Raw genomic sequence first — 20,255 nt, forward strand, 5'->3', positions numbered from 1 at the left:
GAGGTATACAAATTACTTTTTAAATGTACTGTTACACTTAAATAGGAAGTATACTGAATATAACATAATAAATCAAATGAATAATTTTATACAGTATTACTTTATAAAAATAATAAATTATTTAGTTAGTGTTTGCCCAGTGTAAAATTATTCCTTACCCTGATATACATTCTTACATTTATCACAAGTGGAAACATCTTTATTGCTGCCAGGTGCATCACTGCGGAATGCTTGTTTACTGTGCATTCAGAAGTCAGTAGAAATAACGCCTAGTCCTCCAGAATGCTCTGGGAGAATCCTGCATAGCTAAATAGCATAGGCTAAAGAGCACTGGAAGTGCAGGCTACATGCCAATTTACAGCAATAAATAGATAAAAATATAGGAAATATCAGACAAGCTGAGAACAGACCTGTCTGAACTGACCCTATAAATAATATAGGATCTGTGGACGTGTCCAACTGCCCTGTGATCTTTGTTGCGGAAAAAAGACCTTCCTTGACCTGAGTGTAAAGTCTAAAGCTTCTGAACTGGTTTCGGACAACCCTTATTGAAATCTACGCCCTTCTTAGAGGGTTTTATTCCTGCCAGGGCATAGATTTCACTCACCGCCTCATGCTCACTTGTTGCTCCCACCGATCTCGTCACTGTTTCCCCGTCGCAGCTCGCTCTCCCTGCTGTCGGTATGACAGCAGAGCTACGCGAGCCAGTCAGGAGACTATTTCATTGGCCCCTGACCCTGTCATCAACTTGAGCCAATCTCATTGGCTCACATTGATCACAGGTTCAAGAGCCAATGAAATCGGCTTCTGATCGTCTCACAGAACTCTGCCATCATAGAGATGGCAGAGTGGGTGGGCTGAAGCGACAGGTGAGAACAATCCTGCGTGATCTGTTTGATGATGGTGGGCAGCAGGTGTTAGACATTCAGCAGCAGTTCAGATTGTGGTCTTTTAACCTTGAGTCCCCCTGATATCTATACAAGTGTGTGCCTCTGACGAAGCGGATTTTGCCCGTGAAACACATGCCAGGCAGCTTTTGTTCTGTATAGTGGATATTTGCATGAACTATCAACATTTCACGACTGCAATCGAGAAGATTTTGTATTACTAAAGAATAAAGGACTTTTTGCTGTTCCTACAAAACAAAAAAAAAACCTCTAGTCTTGGGACTGTTTTGTATATTCTAAATGCATCCTGAAAATTTTACTGCATTCTATTATGTAACTACAGTGCCTTATTTGTATTTTGTATTCTTGGCTTGTGTGCTGGAAGTTGTTTACTCTGATGTGGATGTACCAGTAGACCTTTTGTTCAGTGCCGTATATTCCGGCGTATAAGGCAACCCCCCAACTTTTCCAGTTAAAATACAGAGTTTTGGATATACTCGGCGTATAAGACTACCCCTCTTCCAATGCACACCAGATAAAATTTTTAAAAAATCATATACTGGTGCTATGTATGAACAGATACTGGTGCTGTACTGTATGTTGTACCCAGTATATAGGCGATTGACTGGTTGGATTGGTCAACTCTCCCTTAGTGCATTGGTCAGCTCTCCCTGTCTCCCTGTTTATCAGAGAGGTATAGAAGAATAGATCGCGCTGTGCCCATAAAATACGCCTCTTTCACCCTTCTGGCCCACCCTTGTATCCTTTTTACCTTGTTCTCTCTCAGATTTCACACATGCTCGCCTGTGCCTCTTCACTTCAGTCCTCAGCAGCGAGATCTGAGAGTTGGTAACAGGATAGGGCGTGTCATCCAGGATCAATGACACCCGGCGTATAAGACGAGCCACAACTTTTCAGATGATTTTCAAGGGTTAAAAAGTAGTCTTATATGCCAGAATATACTGTATTTTATAAGAGTGATTTAAAATATGCTCTAGAACATAGAAGGGTGCCCCACTGAATCAATTTTAATTTTGAGGGAGATAAACAGTAGTCCTACAAGAATGAGAACCTTCACAGATGTATAGAGTTGTTGGGGTATTTTTGTATCAAGTGTTGCAGTCAGCTGGTGCTGCATTTATCATGTAATAGTCATTGTTTGTTATTCTGAGACTCCTGACTATAGCTGATAAAATGCTGTAAGTCCTGCTGTAAGCCCCTGTTATCATTATGTAAACTTCATTCTGGCGTGATTGTGTTACAGAAAAGAAGAACTTATTCGCGGTGTGGAGGAAGATATTGAACGGGAGAAACGGGCAGCAGAAGGCATTATTAAAAATATGTCGGAAGAGAAGCAAGCTGTATACTATTCCACAAAGATGCAGAATGAGCAGCTTTTAAAGGTGCAGCTCTGGTCACAAACAACATTTATTCATCAGCATGCATTATTATTTAGGCATGTGTTTTACAAAAATATGTGGAAGAATATAGATGATCCTGAAAACCTGGCCTGGATTTTTATTAAACCGTGTGCCTATAAGTTTTGAAAGGTTTGCAAATTCACTTCGTAACATTATTGTACGCAGGTAGCACGCAGCAGTTTTTTTGTTACTTAGGAAGACGATGTAGTGTGTGTTGCGCAATTAGCGCAACCCACATTACCTGGACAACTCCCACATTGCTACAGGCAACATTAGCAGGCAACAGCACTAATGCTTACACATTCAGTCATTTTCCTCACATTTTATGGTTCAAAAACAGCTGCAAACCTTTGAGACTATATCCAACAAGATCCATGTTGGGAGACTTACTGCAAGCAGCTCCTCCATCTCTGCTATTCTGTAGCTTTACAATAGTAGATTCTGGCATTCTTGCTGTAAATCTTTATTGAACAAACTGAACACTTAACAAAGATGTTGTCCTTGATTTTGAACTAAACTGGGAGAATACATAGAGAAAAAAAAGTGTTTATGCAGAATATACTCTAAATTTTTAATACTAATCAAAATAGTATGATAGATAAAAAGTACAATGGAAGTGTAGGTCCAATTTGAAAAAAACTCAGTTAATCACTGACAGTACCACTGACAGTTTGCCCTGCCCCCTTGTGCATCCACTGATTTTTTTTTTAATCCATAGACTGTGTGCATCCTGTGCCTTCTTCCTTCAGTCCTGACTGAGGCCCAGTTGTCGAAGTGGCAGCTTATAGTATGGATACACTGTTCCACATGGGAGCAGATGTGTGCCATTATGTCACATGACTGGCAATAAGTTTGCTTTCCCAAAAAAAATGCAAATTGGGTTTGTGCATTGCAAAAAAGATGTGGACCCACAAACCCACATATGATGAAGATAGACATGTGTGAATGGGGTGTATAGGAAAGTATGGGTCCATTCTGCATTTCCTTTGGTCTGCTGCCAAACATCCAGCAGCGGGCCTTCAAGGGAGCAAGTGTGCTGCTATGGCTGTTGCTATGCACCTACCATCTAGAAACTAAAAGTAATTGTGTAAAAGCATAAGGTTGCTCACGAGAAATATTTAATAGTTTAATGCAGCAAGAAATATGTAACAATGTTAATCATATTTGGCATTTTCAGGTAATAGTGTCTGAAAGCACATTTTAGCAAATCTGATTATGGACAAATATGTTTTTCAATGGTTTACTCGCTTGTTCTTTGTAGGAGCTGGAGATTCAGCAGAAGGAGCTTGACATGTTAACAGAAAAGAAGCAAGCCTTGGAGGCTGTAAGTAGAGCACTGGTGACAACTTATGTCTCAGATCGTTTTGTTTATTCAGTGATAACCACTAGAGGGCACTCCTGTATTCCTGTGAGATAGTATGGCACTGTTACTGAAATGGTTGCAAAAAAACAAAAATAAAAAGTGACTGTTAAGAGCGCATTCACCACTTTCACGCTAGGAGGTTGATGCATGTAAATGCTTTAATATTTCTGTGCACAGACAACACACGGCAATATTACCATTACTACTGTCAGCAGGTTACCACGAGTTGTACTATTAGCGGGACCTGCGATACAGTACTCGAGTAACACAAGTGTTGCTACGGTAATGTCGTTACTAATGTGCATTACGGTAGCAATGCTCTCAGCATTTGAGTACTATGGGTTGCATTATTAGCGTAACTTGTGGTACCCTGCTGTTGGTAGTAACAGTAATATTGCTGGGCGCTATTTGCGCTGTTACGTGCATCAACCCTTATGACCCATATCCTATTAAAGTTATTTCTAAATTTTCTCCAAGGAGATATTTTCAAACCTTTCCAGTATGATCCCTTTGAAGCTTCCACTAAGCAAGAAATTACTCACGTTTGATATTACTTCTCTACCTACTGTTTAGTAATTTTTATTGCTAAGTGCTGCTTTATAGTGTGTATTGTGTGCTGCCGTGCACATAATGTGAATGCTCCTTAAATCCTAACTACACCCAATACTTAAAGAAAATTTTGAGCTCAATTGTGTCGATTAGTGTAAACTGTAAGCATTACCTTTGGAAATAAAACTGAAAAATTGAAAAAAAATCTTTGTATTGTGCAGCAATTCATGCAGGTCAAGAGCTTCTTATTTTCCTGTTTTTAAGAGTTTTTGTCCTCCTGACTACTTCCTGTGTCCTGTGACTCTTCCTACTCGGTGTGTCACTTGGCCACAACTGATTGACCTATGCAGCAGCTGTATCATGAAAAGCAGAGCAAACTAGCAGTATACAGTTTCAAGAAAAATTGCCCCATGATAAATACATTCAGACCACCACATTACTGCCATACACAGTTCTCTTTCACTTTCATCCTGATTAGAGTTAGAGTATGCCTTGCTTAATCTTGGGATTAGTTGACTTTTACTTAAACTCTAAGGGCATAGTTCACAGTGCTCAGTTGCATTTCAGAATAATTCTGCATGTCAACTCACTGCCCATACAGTTCTGTAGAGCTGTTCACAGTACTGCATTGTAACTGATCACTTTATTCTAACTTGCTGCACGCAGGCTTTGTATTAAAGTCTATGTCCAGTCTCCATCGCAGTTCACATTCATTAGAACGCATACATTATGCAACTGACCACTGTGAACCTTAAGAGAAAACAAATTTGTTCGTTCTCAACATATGTATCTCTCTTGGTCTCCTTCTTTGTAAACTTTATTAAACTGAAACTCCATGGACAACACTTCATACAATTCCCCCTGGATATATGAGCTGGTCCCATCTAAGGCCGTCAGTACCAGTAACAACATGACAAGAACCAGAAGATTCAAGAACTCTCTTCTGATAGGTCATGTATTCCAGGAATTAGCCTTCCATTAACAGATTTTAGGGCTTCTGAAAAGAAGGTGCAAAGCACTATTGACTTTTGAAGTGTAGTAAAACATTTGGCATGTCTGAGTCTGAGGCCTGCCACATGCAGCACTCAGTGTCTCACAGGTAAACACCATAATACATTAAAGAAAAGTATTCCCCAACTTTTGTTGCCTATCATCAAATATTTGGAATTGCTCCATCATTTAACATTACTGATGTATAGTGTTTGTGTTGGGTTTATTTAATAAACAATATTTGCTGAGGATGCTGCATATAATTGCAGTCACACAACCACGGACTCGTAAGTCACTCAGCAACCCTGGCTGACACTACTTACTTGGGTTCCATTCACATTTTGACGCCTCTTAGTCTAATAGAAATGGATGGAGGGGCGCACTTTGGTGTTTCAGCCTTGGGTGCTGGAGGACTTTGTCCCACCTCTGGTGCTGTCCACTTATTATTTTTTAGCAGATGTGATCACTTTATGGCTGTTCAACAGATAAACTTTATCTTCATCGGAGAATCCTCCACTGGTAGTTTTTACGGCTTTAGATCCTCTGCATCCATCCTGTCAGTTTTCCAAGCCTTCAGCTGAATTTCTTTGTCATGATTCTCTAAGAACCCTCAAAGATGTTTGTTGCTGACATTGTTCTCTGATCTTGTGTTCAAATCTCTTTCCGGTACAATTCAGTGCTCCAGAACAACCCTAAATGTAAGATTTCCACCTTACTGTTTTACCTATGAATGTGAGACATCCCAGTAGCGTTTTACCTTTCATCTTCATTTTATATTAATTCTCCTCCTTCTTGAGCCAAAAACATCAAACTTTTACTCAGTACAATTTTTTTTTGTCATTCTTCCTCTTTTTTGTGCTTTTGAAGACCCTGCATTATATGATTTATTTTGTTATTATACAATTTTGTTGTTTATACTAGACCAAATCCAGAGTCGACCGAAAGTAAAAGTCATTTATCTATGTTTCACTATGTATAATGTCATGACTCAACTTACAAACATATTCAATTTACAATCTCCCGGGATTGAATCTGTTTGTAAGGAGGGTACAGTCTGTTCTTATTTTAAATTTAAAGTTGTTTCCAAACTTTTGTCATCCGTGTAGATGTGCAGGTCAAGCTAGCATTTACATTTTTTCCTCTGCATTGTACTGTTAGTTTGATACTGCAACGCCAAGTTCAATGTTCTGAGTTCTTAATTATTGGATAATCAACATGAAAATTGATATCCTGAATAATTTTGTATGTTCTGCTGGGAGTCATTACAAGTCCTCTTTAAATTAGTGTTAGTTTTGCCATTGGAAAGATGCAGTTAGATGCGCATTAAAACTAGGGCCACTTTGATGAGATAATGGTTAGTGAGTTTTAAAGTGAGAGTGAACTTCCCAAAAATGTTTTATTAACAGTACTACATCCATGCAGCCATGCTGTTATGGCCCTGTTGCCCTCACCATTAGTAGATATTTCAGGTTTGTGCTTTTGCTCACTTGCCCTTTGTATTTACATGGGGTGCAGTGGCACATTTCCGGACCACCAGGCTCTTGGGCACATCTACACAGCCATCTGAGCTCATCCAAAGGACAGGCCCGCAGTCCCATGGGAGGGATTGGGCAAGACCAAATAACATTCCTGAAGCAGGCATTTTTTCAGCAGCATGAAAAATGGGGAGCAGAGCCTAGAAGAAAAGACTATTTATGGCCACTGCCAGTAGCATAGTATATTAGGTTGAACTCGAAACAGAGAGAGTATGAAGGGTTCGTATTAGTGAATTACAGGGGATAGATTAGTGTTAGGCTAATTTGGAGTGTTTGAGACAGACTATGATGCTGGAACTCAGTTTTTACGATAATGGTGAATGTATAACCGTTCACCCAACAGCTTTGCCAAGATAAAGCACCAGTTTTCACAGACCCGCGGTGTGCTTCCTCTCCAATTCTGATATTTTGGAATCTGTGTATGTTGTCTTTGGGCAGCTCTTGTATTTGAATATATCAGTCTTAAGCTGGTCACTAACGGTCCAATTTCTAGTGAAAAATCGTTCAAGCGATCAGAAATTCTGATCGGACGAAAAATCGTTTACTACACCATCAACTAACCAATCTTTGCTTCCTATCTATCACGACCACCAAGAAAATACAAATTTTCGTTCGACGAAAATTCATTCGGGCGACATTTTTTTCACTCGTTCATAATCGATTGTGTCCACCAATGGAGATTATTTACAACCAATCCGATCAGAATTTCTGATCGCTCAAACGATTTTTCGCTAGAAATTGGACCGTTAGTGGCCAGCTTAATAAAATTCCTAAAGAGCATCTCAGAGAACTGACAGACAGCTTGGTTAGTATTAAACACTCTTGCAGCTGATAACTTTTATGTAACAAACCAGATTCAAAATGTGTAACTTAAACTTTGTATCCAGTTCTTAATCGATTAAAACCCTATGGAGTCCCAGTTTTTTGCTGAATGGGTTAAGACATATGTTGTCTCTTGCAGAGGCCCTGTGCTGTTTTGTAACTTAGGATAGAAAGACCATTGTGAAGCAATGACCACCAGGAAAGGGACTGTTGGGCATTGAGGGCCCTTTTCCACTTGCAGTCGCTAGCGTTCACGCTGAACGCTAGCGATTGCTGAATCGCAATTACCGGCGATTCCCCGACGTTCGCGGCCGCGATTTTGCTATGCTATGCAGTGCATAGCAAAATCGCGGCAAAAGTCGCTCCGCGGCGCGATCGCGATCAAGTAAAAAACGAATCGCGGTAGTGGAAATGACCTACCGCGATTCTTATGTTAAAAAGCAAACCGTAGCGATTGTAAAATCGCTAGCGGTTCGCGTTTTTGCGATTCAGCCAGCGCAAACGCGCTGGTGGAAAAGGGCCCTCAGAGTGGATTTATTTATGGCAACAGGACATATGGTTTGACGTGGGGCAACAGGGCATATGGTTGGATACTTTGACATGACGCAGAACACTAGCACTGGGTATTTGTTGAGTTTTGGTAAAAAGGAAAGTACCATATTTTTCGGACTATGATGCACACCTTTTCTCCCCCAAAAGTAGGAGGGGAAGTCAGGGCATCTTATAGTCCGAATAATACGTATTCAGACCTGCAGCTCAGTCCCCTATGTCCTTTATCCTGTTTCCTCCCAGGTTCTACCCTGTGTCCTAGGCGTTCCGGTGTTTTGTATCTCCCGTCTGAATTGTTTTAAATATGTACATGCAGCCCCGTTTCTCCCCCTGTACCCCTGTGTCCTCCGTGTCCCCTGTCTCCCATGTCACACTATGCCTCATGCTCTCTCACCTGTGTGCTCCAGTGTTGTAAATACATACAGTATTTTCAGCCGCGCAGCTAGCATCATTAAGAAGTCGCTGCTGTGCCAGGAAGCTTTGCCGAGCCAGGAACGAATGAAGCGGGGGGGGGGGGGGGGGCGCTGCCACAGACGGTCAATGATGTTGCTTACTGCTTCTTGCTCCTTTCTTAATTGGAGCCGAAGGTCTTGAGGGTGGGACCAAGGCTCCTGCTACTGAGGGATTAGCCCCAATGATGGAGCCGTGGTCCCACCCTCGAGATTGTCGGCTCCTATTAAGAAAGCCGCAGCCTGATTCATAGACAGTGCGACCTGGACTGCAAGTCACTAGATAGGCAGTGTTTTCCTATCCCCACTCGCATGCGGAGAAACGATACACGGATTTGGGCATAGTGGATATATGTCCTAAGTATAACTTTCTGCTACTGTGTTTATCTCTACTTCCTTGTGACTAACCTTCATGCCCTTTGGAACAGCCTAGCGTATTGTTTTGTATGCAGTTTTACAAGATGTCATGTTTAGTAATAGCACATGAATGAAACTATTCTGTTCTGTTATGTTATTAACATTGTAACATTTTTACCCCTGTCATGTGGTCACTGAAAATTCTTAATTCCAGAATACCATAGTGTTTCGAAAACAATAAATCTTTCATTTTTAACTTTGTGTAAGATTTTTCCACTATAACCAGTTACAGGCAGCTTCAATAATTTAGTGCACACAGGCTCAGCCTGCCAAAAGTTAAATGGAAACTCTGCCTCCATGCCCTGAATTAGCACTATCCCATAGACACCTCATGCGTTCTGCTAAGCCTGCTAATTCAGTCAGTGCAACCCACCACTAGAACCACATGGTTTTGCCAGATAGTGTACAACATGAATCTAAAATATGCAACTTGCAAATGTTTTCTGCCATATTTTAGTTTATTTGATGCTTCACACCAGACTATGGGTTTGATGCACTGAGCTTCTGATCATTTTTCCTCCTTCTCTGTATACCCTTTCAATACCTACTAAGTAAGAAAAGTATTGTGAATGAGGTGAACCTGTAATATCAAATTTTAATCAATCAGGGAAAACTTATCTTGAGTGAGGTTTTTGCTTGATTTTTGTTTTAAAAGTTATATAAATAATATGAGTCATAGATAAGGGACCTGGTTCAGCTGCAGACAGAAAAAAAGTCACCTTTATGAATTTAAACTATTGACCCATAGTTCTCCAGCTGATGTAATTGCTAGATTTTCACTTGAGATGCTGCTGCTAAAAAGAAATCACCTTACACATTAAGATGCTACTTATGAACAGATTTCTAAGCAATTTGTTTGCTTTTGGCAAGCTAAATGTAGATAACTGTGGCTTGACTACCTCTTATTCAATTATTTTTATATTGAATATTCTTATTTCATTTTTTATCAACTAACACTAAATAAAAACAGCATGCCTCATTACTTTTGTAGGTAGGTGCTGGCCAGGAAAGATGTGTTGTTGTAGCAATATCTGCCCTTTTGGTCCTTAACACTGGATGGGTGACTGTACCTCAGCAAGTAAAAGGGCACAGGGGATGCAGGAGCCTCTGAGGGTAGGAAGTAAAACAAGTAAATGGTGCGCTACTGGCAACTGTTATTCATTTGGTGGGGTATTGCCTTTCTCCCACTTGGGTCTTTGTTTTGCTGGTGTTGGTTGTTGTTCTCCTGGTTCTAGGGGATACCACAATACTAGTAAAACCAGATGCTGAAGCGAGAGTGAGATTGAGTCTGCCCTATTTATTTCCTTTTTAGGCAAGCTGTGGCTAACCTGCTGATCCTCTGCTCCTAATACTTTTAGCCATAGACCCTAAACAAGCATGCAGCAAATCAGGTGCCTGCGACATTGTCAGAATGGACAAGATTAGCTGCGTGCTTGTTTCTAATGTGATACTATTGCAGCCAAGTAGGGCTTCCAGGCACCCGGTACTGTTTAAAAGGAAATAAGTATGGCAGCCTCCATAGCTCTCACACTTTCGGTGTGTGTGTATATATATATATATATATATGTGTGTATGTATGTATGTATATATATATATACACACAAAAAACAGGTTAAGTAGAAATCACAATAGTCTAATTGCATTCAATTGTTGTCAGGTCAGGCAAGAAAAGTACTGCAGTTTGTTACAAAACTTCTGTTATCAATCTCTTTTCTAATACTCACTTCAACAAAACAAGTAATGTCATTGACCATTTTTTATTTTGTTCCTCTTTTTTTAATTGCCATTTCAAGTCCTCTTATGTTCTCCACACTGAAGCAGTGAACTGCAGGTGTATAGGCTTCACACATAAACCAGCATGAATCTGTTGCTACAGTTGTACATGTGCTGTATAACTTGGGTCAGAATCTCACTTGCTCAATGTTTCCTCATTGTCTTTTCTTCCTCCAGGAAATTGCACATTCACACATTAAACATGAAGCAGTACAGCTGTATGAGAAGCTGTATGAGTTGGAAGCTCGGCGGGACCAAGCCATTGCAGAAGACAAGGGCATGGGCACGCCACAAGAAGAAAGAGAAAAATTATTGAAACAGGTATTCAAGAGACAAGAAACTCAATTTATGAAAGATTGCTGCTTTAATTAATAATGGTAGCTTGGAGCTTAGTGCTCCACTGACTGACATTTTATTATTCATTTAGACCTTTATTAAATTTCTCTGTAGAACATCAAAATGTATTATTTGACCTTGTAAAAAAGCCTTCTCTTGTTAATGTCTCCTAGGGAAGATGGCTGCTTTAATTTGTTCATTCAGCTATTTTTTAATTTCCACATATCTCGAATGTGGCAAATAGTGTGCAAATTTTACAGCTGGTCATTTTACAAGTGGTGTTGATACAGATTTCACCTGCAGCATTTACAAATGACTAGAATGCACATCTAAATAGCAAGTCCCATATAAATGGTGTTTGTGAACCATGAATAAACTGGAAATCGAGTTACAAATAATGCATTTATTTTTAAACTGCTTTACTTATATTGTCTTTGAAAAGTGACTACAAAATGCAAAATGTCCTTATTCTTGAATTTTATTGAAAAGGTGAAAGAAGATAACCAAGAGATAGCGAGCATGGAACGGCAGTAAGTTTTTCTCTAGTTTTATATACTTTTAAATGAATAAAATGTTAGATTTTGTACTCGTATTCCATTAAAGTGTTTGCGCTAAAAAAAAGGCCTAAAGTCAACTAAGAAAACTTTGTTAAACAAATTAAACCAAAAAAAGTATATTCAGTAATGCTATTATTTGAAAAAAACAATAACATATCTGCATGTGGCAAAAGCATGTAAATCCTTAGGATATTTATATAATGTGATAGAGAAATCAACCTCCATCACTCTCCCACACGTGGACTCAGCTCCAGTCCTGGGCCTCTCTGGCTACCTACTTTGCAGCTTGATCCAGCAGATCCATTGTCCATCACCAGCACCATCTCCGGGACGCGTAAGCCAGCCTTTTGGACACAAACCTTGGTTCAGCATATCAGCATGTCTGCCTACACTCTTGCTTTGCCTGCTTGTCAGCTTCATGGAGTTGGCTGTCCTGACATGGACTCTATTGAATGACCAATCTGGTCTACTTTGCTGGCTGGACTAATGTCTCCTGTTTGTGCTGTGACCAGAGAACTCAATTGTACCTCAGGTTTGTGCATTTAGTATGGTGCTTTGCTGCTGATGGTGAATCCTACAAATTTGGACTGCTCCTTTTTGTTGGCTTCTGCTGCTTATATGACTCCTTTGCTATATTAACCCTGGTCTGCATAGAACTGCTTTTTCAAGCATCTTGCTTCAAGCTAATCAGCCCACTGCTACATATATCCAACACATATCTGCACCTATACTGGATTTGCTGGGACTGTGCTATGCTGGGGTCGGTGATGTGATCGCACATTAGCCGCAAGTGGATCATTTTAAGTGACTACCCACCATAGCGCTAAACTGGAACTTCAAAAGGAAAAATTTTTCCGTTGATCAAGTGTACCGATGATAATCTATTTTTCAATTAGGAGCTGTACAGCTGGGGTATTTTCCAAGCGGTCTAGTGGCACATCATTTTTCTTAGCTAGACTGGGTCAGGTAGCTGAGTATCCAGGTCTCTGGGGGGGTTGTGGGAGTTGGGGCGGGTACATTTTTAATATTGTGATTTTTTTTAAACGTTAATATGTATTTGGATTAATAAAATGAGATATGATATAGTATTTATCTTTTGTGATTTGTGTTCAATCGGGTCATACCTACTTATACTCTTAATCTCACTATTTTCTGACTTGATGGAGAAATCAGTCTTGGATTTTCAGTCAATGGTATGACAATCGGGTGTGAATGAGACTCTGTTTTACTTATTAAAATGGGGATCCAGCAAAGCCTGCTAACATATTTATAGATGTATAGCATGGCTCAAACAAAAGAGGTGTCAGAAGAAAAGAGTTGTTCATGCCCGTAAAGATGGAGGCTACATGATTATCTCTAAAGAATTTGGACTCCACCAAAAGATCATTCCAAGTACAATATGCATAGTAGTTTGAAGGCCTTTCTCACATTGGCATAAGTTAAAGTCTGAGTCCGAACACAAGTGTGTATGACATGGTAACTAGGAGAAAACTACTTCTCTCCCCCAAAAATCTGGCTGCCATCTGCAGTTTTGCGAACGCTCACGTGGACAATGCAGACGAATATTGGAAACAATGTTTTGTGGCTAAATTAAGCCAAAATGGAACTTTTACATTTTAGAAAACACTATATTCTAGCATACAAAATGTTATCCCATCTGTAAAATTTTGTATGACTGTGCTGGTTTAGTTCTGATTTGCTGCATTTGGGCCTAGATGGCTTGCCATGAATTTTAGAGTCTACCAGAGAATCAAAGAAAAAACAATCTGTCTATAAACTGAATCTCAAGAGACATCATTCAGCAAGACATTGGTTCTAAACACACTATTTGTAGTTGTTCTACCTAAAAAAAAATGATTAAAAAGTATGAAGTGAATGTTCTGGAATGTCCTGACCTTAATCTAATTTAAATGTTATAAAAAGTTTACGTAAAGAAACCCACCGAAATCCAAAAGCTAAAATTGTTCTGTATGAAGAATGAACTAAAATTCTACCCAAGTGATCGACTATTATCCCAAATATTTAGTTGCAGGTGTTTCTGCACAAGGGGGTCACATTAAAGAGAACCTGAACTGAAAATAAAAAGTCAAAATAAATATACAGAGGTCCTACTTACCTCCCATGTAGTCTGCTTATCAATCTTTTTCCTCTCTTGCATCCTGTTTGTCCACTGTGATTGATGGAATTCTCTGTCCTCCTCCATTTTGAAAATGGCCATTACCCCATAACAGCTTGCTGGTCAGCACACTGTTAAACTGTTATATTGCCCACTTTGATTCCAGAGATCAAATTTAGACAGACCTTTGACGATTACATAATACTTTTCAGACTTTTTATTTGATTCTTGAAAATAATTTGAATGGAATCGTAACCATGTTTGTTTTATTAGATTCCATGCTAAACCTGTATTATTTCAAAATGTATTTTTAGCAGGTAAATTAATTTTAGTTTACCATGTCTATCCAGAAGGTGGAGCTCTTCAGTAAAGAGGATAATATAACTAGCTCCAGTTATTGGTCTGCGAGATAGGTTTGCTGATAAATGTATACTGGTTATTAAGTCAGAGTCCTGCCTTTTAGACTTAAAGGGGTGTATTGGTAGTGAGCTTACGGTTGAAAAGGGCACTTGAGCCATCTGTATTAAAAGGAGGCCACCATAGATTTTAATGTTGTTTCCCGTGATTTGCAGCTATAAAGGGGTGAAAAGAGTGCCTCACTTTTCTTGGCTATATCTGGCGCCTTTTTAGAACCAAGCTAACTTTTCTCAGCTATATCCCGTGCCCTTTTATAACTGACAGCACTTTTTTCTGGTGTGTAAAGTACTTTTTATAAAGTACCTTTTTATAAGCGAATTTATGTTTCTCCGCGACATCAGGCGCCCTTTTTTTCAGGGGCCCTTGTCAAATGAATGCGTGCTCTACTGCTGTGCTTTTTGTTGTTAAAAGTCTCATGAAGCTTTGCAAACACAGTACCATAATTGTACATTATAGATCAAACACATTTTTTACATGAATGATAAAAATATAAAATGTTACTTTGTAAATTAAGTAATTAACATGAACTTCTTTATTCCATTAAAGGGGCACTATGGCGAAAAATTGTAAAATTTAAAATATGTGCAAACATAAACAAATAAGAAGTACATTTTTATTTTCCAGAGTAAAATGAGCCATACATTACTTTTCTCCTATGTTGCTGTCACTTACAGTAGGTAGTAGAAATCTGACAGAAGTGACAGTATTTGGACTAGTCTTCATGGAGGATTCTCAGGGATTTATTTATTTTCTAGAGCACTTAGTAAATGGCAGTTGCTTTGTCCAACTGCCATAAAACTGTAGCGAGCAGGGAAGCTGGCCAGCATCATTGTTTAAATCCTTTTTAGGGAATATTTAATTGCTACCATTCTTGCACTGTTAATGGCACAGGCCTCAAACCTGGTACAGTTGGTCATTGGGTGACTGGGGTTCAAATTCAGAAAAAGGGGTGGAGCCACAAACAACCCATCAGATTTTTTCATTTCAATGCAAATTATTAATGCCAAAGACCACAAAGCTCACAAACTTAGTCATTGAGTAATTGTTAGGGTTAGAAAAAGTGGGTGGAGCCGACACCAGCCAAATACATACCCGGGCAACGCCGGGCAATCGGCTAGTAAAGAATAAAAGCCTTGCTGAGAATCCCCTATGAAGAGATGGACTAGCCCAAAACCTGTCGCTTCTGTCAGATTTCTACTCCTTACTGTAAGTGACAGCAACATAGGAGAAAAGTAATTGATGGCTCATTTTACTCTGGCAAAAAACGTACTTCTTATTTGTCTATGTTTGCACATATTTTAAAATTTAACATTTTTTGCCACAGTTTCCCTTTAAAGAAAACCAATCAAGGCTTGTTCTTGTTCAAAACCATGGAAACACAGTTACACTTTATACCATTATCATTTAGGGTCTTGTCTATGAAACTATGAAACAGTTGACTTTAGAATAGTTTCTACTCCTCTCATAGCAACTAGTCAGTTTCTCCCTTTCCTGTTCCAAGGGTAGTTGAGAGCATTTAACCTCCTTGCCGGTTATCCCGAGCTCAGCTCGGGATAACCTGCGTAGTAGGATTTCTCAGGCCCCGCTGGGCCGATTTTTTTTTTTTTTTTTTTTTTTTTTTAAATTTTTTACTGCACGCAGCTAGCACTTTGCTAGCTGCGTGCAGTTTCCGATCGCCGCCGCTACCCGCTGATTCGCCGCTACCCGCCACGCCGACCCCTTGCACAGCCTGGCCAATCAGTGCCAGGCAGCGCTGAGGGGTGGATCGGGATTCCCTCTGACGTCCCGACGTCAATGACGTCGATGACGTCAATGACGTCGATGACGTCATCCCGCCCGGTCGCCATGGCGACCGGGGAAGCCCAGCAGGAAATCCCGTTCTGAACGGGATTTCCTGCTTACTCTAATCGTCGAAGGCGATCGGAGTGGATAGGGGGATGCCGCTTGCAGCGGCTATCATGTAGCGAGCCCTGGGCTCGCTACATGATTTAAAAAAAAAAAATTTAAAAAAGTGCTGCGCTGCCCCCTTGCCGCCATAATTGTAACGGCAAGGGGGTTAATAGGGAAAATAGTTTGCTGCAAGAATGTTAACAGAAAGTGACCTACAGTTAGCCCCTTACATGTATGCCTTAGTTTTGCTTACTGGTAAAGGGTATTGTATGAGGGACTTAAACATCACTGGCAAACAGAAATCCTCATTTTAAGTGGTACATTAACTATCATTTTTCACTTACCCATTTAATGGTTCTAGAGATTCTCCAAAATCTAAATTAGTCCTTATTTTCTTGGTACGTTTGTTTCAAATATTAAGTGGTTAACATTTACCTTTCTGAACTGTCATACCTTTAATGCTTTATTATGAAGACCTCTTGCCTAAGTCCAAGCTTATGTCGGCCAATATTTACTGTCTATGTAGTGCCACTGATTGTGCATGGATCCAATGAGTACTTTGTGTCCCCTTTTATAAATGTCTGTAAAATTCCCAACAGGTTAACCGATATAAAGGAAAAGACTAAGCAGCTGAGTGAAGAACTAGGGAGACTGGATATGGATATGGAAGAGCACCAAGGTACCATTTTACATTATTAATTGCAGTACTGAAAGTAAGTCAACTTTAAAGGACACCTAAAGTGAGAGGGATAGGGTGGCTGACATATTTATTTTCATTTAAACAATGCAAATTGCCTGGCTGCCTATAATCCTTTTAGCCATAGATCCTGAACAAGCATGCAGATCAGGTGCTACAGTCTGACTGGATTAGCAGCATTTTCTTTCAGGTTGTTGGTTCGGGTTACTGCAGCCAACGAGATAAGCAGGATTCCAGGCAGCTGGTATTGTTTAAAAGGAAATAAATATGTCAGCCTCCGTATGCCTCTCACTTTGGGTGTCCTTTAAATCCCTAGTTCATGCTTGCGTTTTTTCAATGCAAACTGTGTGGAATAGTTCATCATTTTCATTGCACACCATTTTTTGCTCTGCGCATGAACCATTTTTGTCTTATTATTTAACTTTTTTTTTTACCTGGCTACCTTGCAGTGATGACTTTCTGAAATAACATAACATTTAAATTGTCTGTACTAAGCTGCAGTCTATGAGCTAGCCAAACTCCAAGATTATAAATACCCAGCATTTAATCTACTTTATTTCGGTAATTGTGCTGTCTAACATAGAATACAATCAAGTGTGGTTGGTATTGGTCAGGGAGCAAAGGCCCACACTCACTGGCCCCCTCCTCTTGCCCATCCAGCCTACATGGTGGACTATTAAGGGGTAAAAGGCTTTGGCCAAGGGCTATTCCCCTGTCACCCTTTTTCATTTTTTCCTAAGTTCCAAATGTAATTAGCTCTGCTTGACACACCAGGCATTGCACTGCACAGCAATAACATAATTGTTTCATAAATGAGGCAGACTGCCTGCAGTTGAGGCACTGCAAAGTCCAGCAATAATTGGGGGAATATGCATGGACATTCTTTATTCCCTGTTTGGTTCATTTGTGCCCCACTATATGCAGAAAGGTTCTCTGCACACAGCAGCTACATTGCAAGCCAGGCAAGATTTATTCTTGAAATCCTTCAGCTTAGTAAATCAGTCTCTGAGTGCTTGCAGTGTACAGAAAGGTTTATATTTCTGGGTTATATGGTCAGTTTATATTCAGAGAACTGAATGTGTGTCTGTCTTCTGCACTTTAACTTTTTCTTCTAAATTTGAATTTTCTGTTTATTTTGATTTTTTAGTTTTCCTTTTCTGTTTTCCTTTCTTTTGTAACTATTTTATGTCCTATCTTTACTTTGGATTGTTTATTAGAAGGTAAGAATATTTTTTCTTTATAGCGCTACATGAAACTTCAAAAACATAAGTTAAGAAGTGACAAAATGTTTACAGAAATATAGATATGTATGTATCTACCACATGTGGACTGTTTCCTAGCTCTGTCTCCTGCATTTGCTTCACCATTTCCCTTGCACACATTTTAATGTGTTACCATATTAGAGCTACTCCTATGAAGCTATAATTGTGCTTTGTTGTGTACATGTAGCTTGCTTTATCCAACTTTGGAGCCCAAATGATACAATCCTTTGTAAAAGCCTTGTGAATTCAAGTTTTGTATTACATTTTAGATCTCTTAGAAACTCCATCTGTGCAATTCCATAGCGCATACCTGTGTTAAAAAGAACCTGAATGCATACCTAAAGTGACTTGTGACATGAGGCAAACATACTGTACATTATATTGCAAAAGTATTGGGATGTTAACCTTTACACAAATGAACTTTAATGACAACCCATTTTTAATACATAGGCTTTAATATGGAGTTGGCCCAGCCTTTGCATCTATAACCACTTCAACTCTTCTAGGAAGGCTTTCCACAAAGTTTAATAGGGTGTTTATGTGAATTTGTGACCATTCTTAAAGAAGAAAATTTGTGAGGTGAGGCACTGATGTTAGACAAGAAGGCCTTGCTGATCTTTGCACAATGCAGTCAGGCAAGTACCATTCTCCTGGCATCTATGGAACCCAGACTCATCCATTGGATTGCCTGAGAAGTGTATTTGTTTACTCCAGAGAACACGTCTCCACTGCTCTAGAGTCGAGTGGCAAAGTGATTTACACCACTGCATCCCACACTTTGCATTTCACTTGGTGATCTAAGACTTGGATGCATCTGCTTGGCCATGGAAACCCATTCCATTAAGCTCTCTATGCACTATTCTTGAGCTAATCTAAAGGCCATATGAAGTTTGGAGGTCTATTGCAGAAAGTTAGTGAGAGAATGAGTTGCTGTTGCTACCTATATCTTCCCCTTTGTTTTTAAACCACTAGCAGTTGACTCTGGAATATTTAGTAGTGAAAAAAATCTGTGGCTATGGAACTGCCAGAGGTTAAAGGTAAGACTACTCAAAACTGTACAAATAATATAGATTTCAGAATTATACAAAGTGGAATTTTACATGAAACAAGAAATGGCTTAAATACCTACATACTACACCTGCTCTGCAACAATTGAGGTTGATCAACTCTTGAAATTTGTTGCTGCCAATAACCCCCTGTATGACCAAGCAGCCACACCTTGCTTTTATGTAGAGAGCAGGGCAAAGTTAACAAACTGATTGGCAGTCCCAGGCCAATATCCTTTGATCACCACTGAAACCCATGCTGCGCAACAAAATATATATTGGCATTTGGGCCAACTGTGCTGCCACCAGATCTAGTCCAGCAAGTCGTCTGGCTACTCAGATCAAGTTGTTGGACTAAGTCTGACACTTTGATCCCCTTTGGCACTGCTCTGCACCACTTAATTATGTACAGGTTGGGTCATTTATATGGATACACCTAAATAAAATGGGAATGGTTGGTGATATTAACTTCCTGTTTGTGGCACATTAGTATAGGTGAGGGGGGGAAACTTTCCAAGATGGGCGGTGACAATGGCAGCCATTTTGAAGTCGGCCTTTTTGAATCCAACTTTTGTTTTTTTCATTAGGAAGAGGGTCATGTGACACATCAAACTAATTGGGAATTTCACAAGAAAATCAATGGTGTGCTTGGTTTTCACGTAACATTCTTTCATGAGTTATGTACAAGTTTCTCTTTGTTTACAGCCATTGACACGTCGCCGAGATTAACACATGAGGAGCGGATAGAAATTGTGTTGATGTCTGTTGAACGCAGTAACCGGGTCATTGCAGCAGATTTCAAGGCAAGACACCCTACGAGACCACCCATCTTCCATGCTACAGTTAGCAAACTGCTCGCTAAGTTTCGTGAAACTGGTTCAGTGTTGGATTTGCCAAAATATGGACGCATGAAATCTGTCACTAATGAAGAAACATCAGTGGTTGTACTAGCTTCATTCAGCAAGAGCCCACAGCGTAGCACTCGCGACATGTCACTGGAGAGTGGCATTAGTCGAATATCCCTTCGGGGGATATTATCTACTCACAAATGGCACCCTTACAAACTCCAGCTACTGCAGCATCTCAACGAGGATGACCCAGATCGGTGCACTGAATGTGCAGAATGGGCAAAACAATAATTGGAACAGGACCCTCAGTTTACGCAGAAGATTTTGTTCA

The 20,255-nt window shown here is 39.8% G+C and overlaps 1 protein-coding gene across 3 annotated transcripts in view; it reads left to right on the forward strand.

Annotated features, from left to right (window-relative positions):
• Positions 1-20,255, forward strand: part of IFT74 (intraflagellar transport 74) — a 125,565-nt gene that overhangs the window by 67,282 nt on the left and 38,028 nt on the right. For all 3 annotated transcript variants that reach the window (XM_068234639.1, XM_068234631.1, XM_068234624.1), the window contains exons 10-14: positions 2,152-2,290; positions 3,570-3,632; positions 10,933-11,076; positions 11,581-11,621; positions 16,671-16,750. In XM_068234639.1, coding sequence (XP_068090740.1) covers positions 2,152-2,290; positions 3,570-3,632; positions 10,933-11,076; positions 11,581-11,621; positions 16,671-16,750 — 467 coding nt within the window. The remainder of the gene's footprint in view (positions 1-2,151; positions 2,291-3,569; positions 3,633-10,932; positions 11,077-11,580; positions 11,622-16,670; positions 16,751-20,255) is intronic.

The sequence above is a fragment of the Hyperolius riggenbachi genome, chromosome 1 (genome assembly GCF_040937935.1).
Source record: "Hyperolius riggenbachi isolate aHypRig1 chromosome 1, aHypRig1.pri, whole genome shotgun sequence".
NCBI lineage: Eukaryota > Metazoa > Chordata > Amphibia > Anura > Hyperoliidae > Hyperolius > Hyperolius riggenbachi.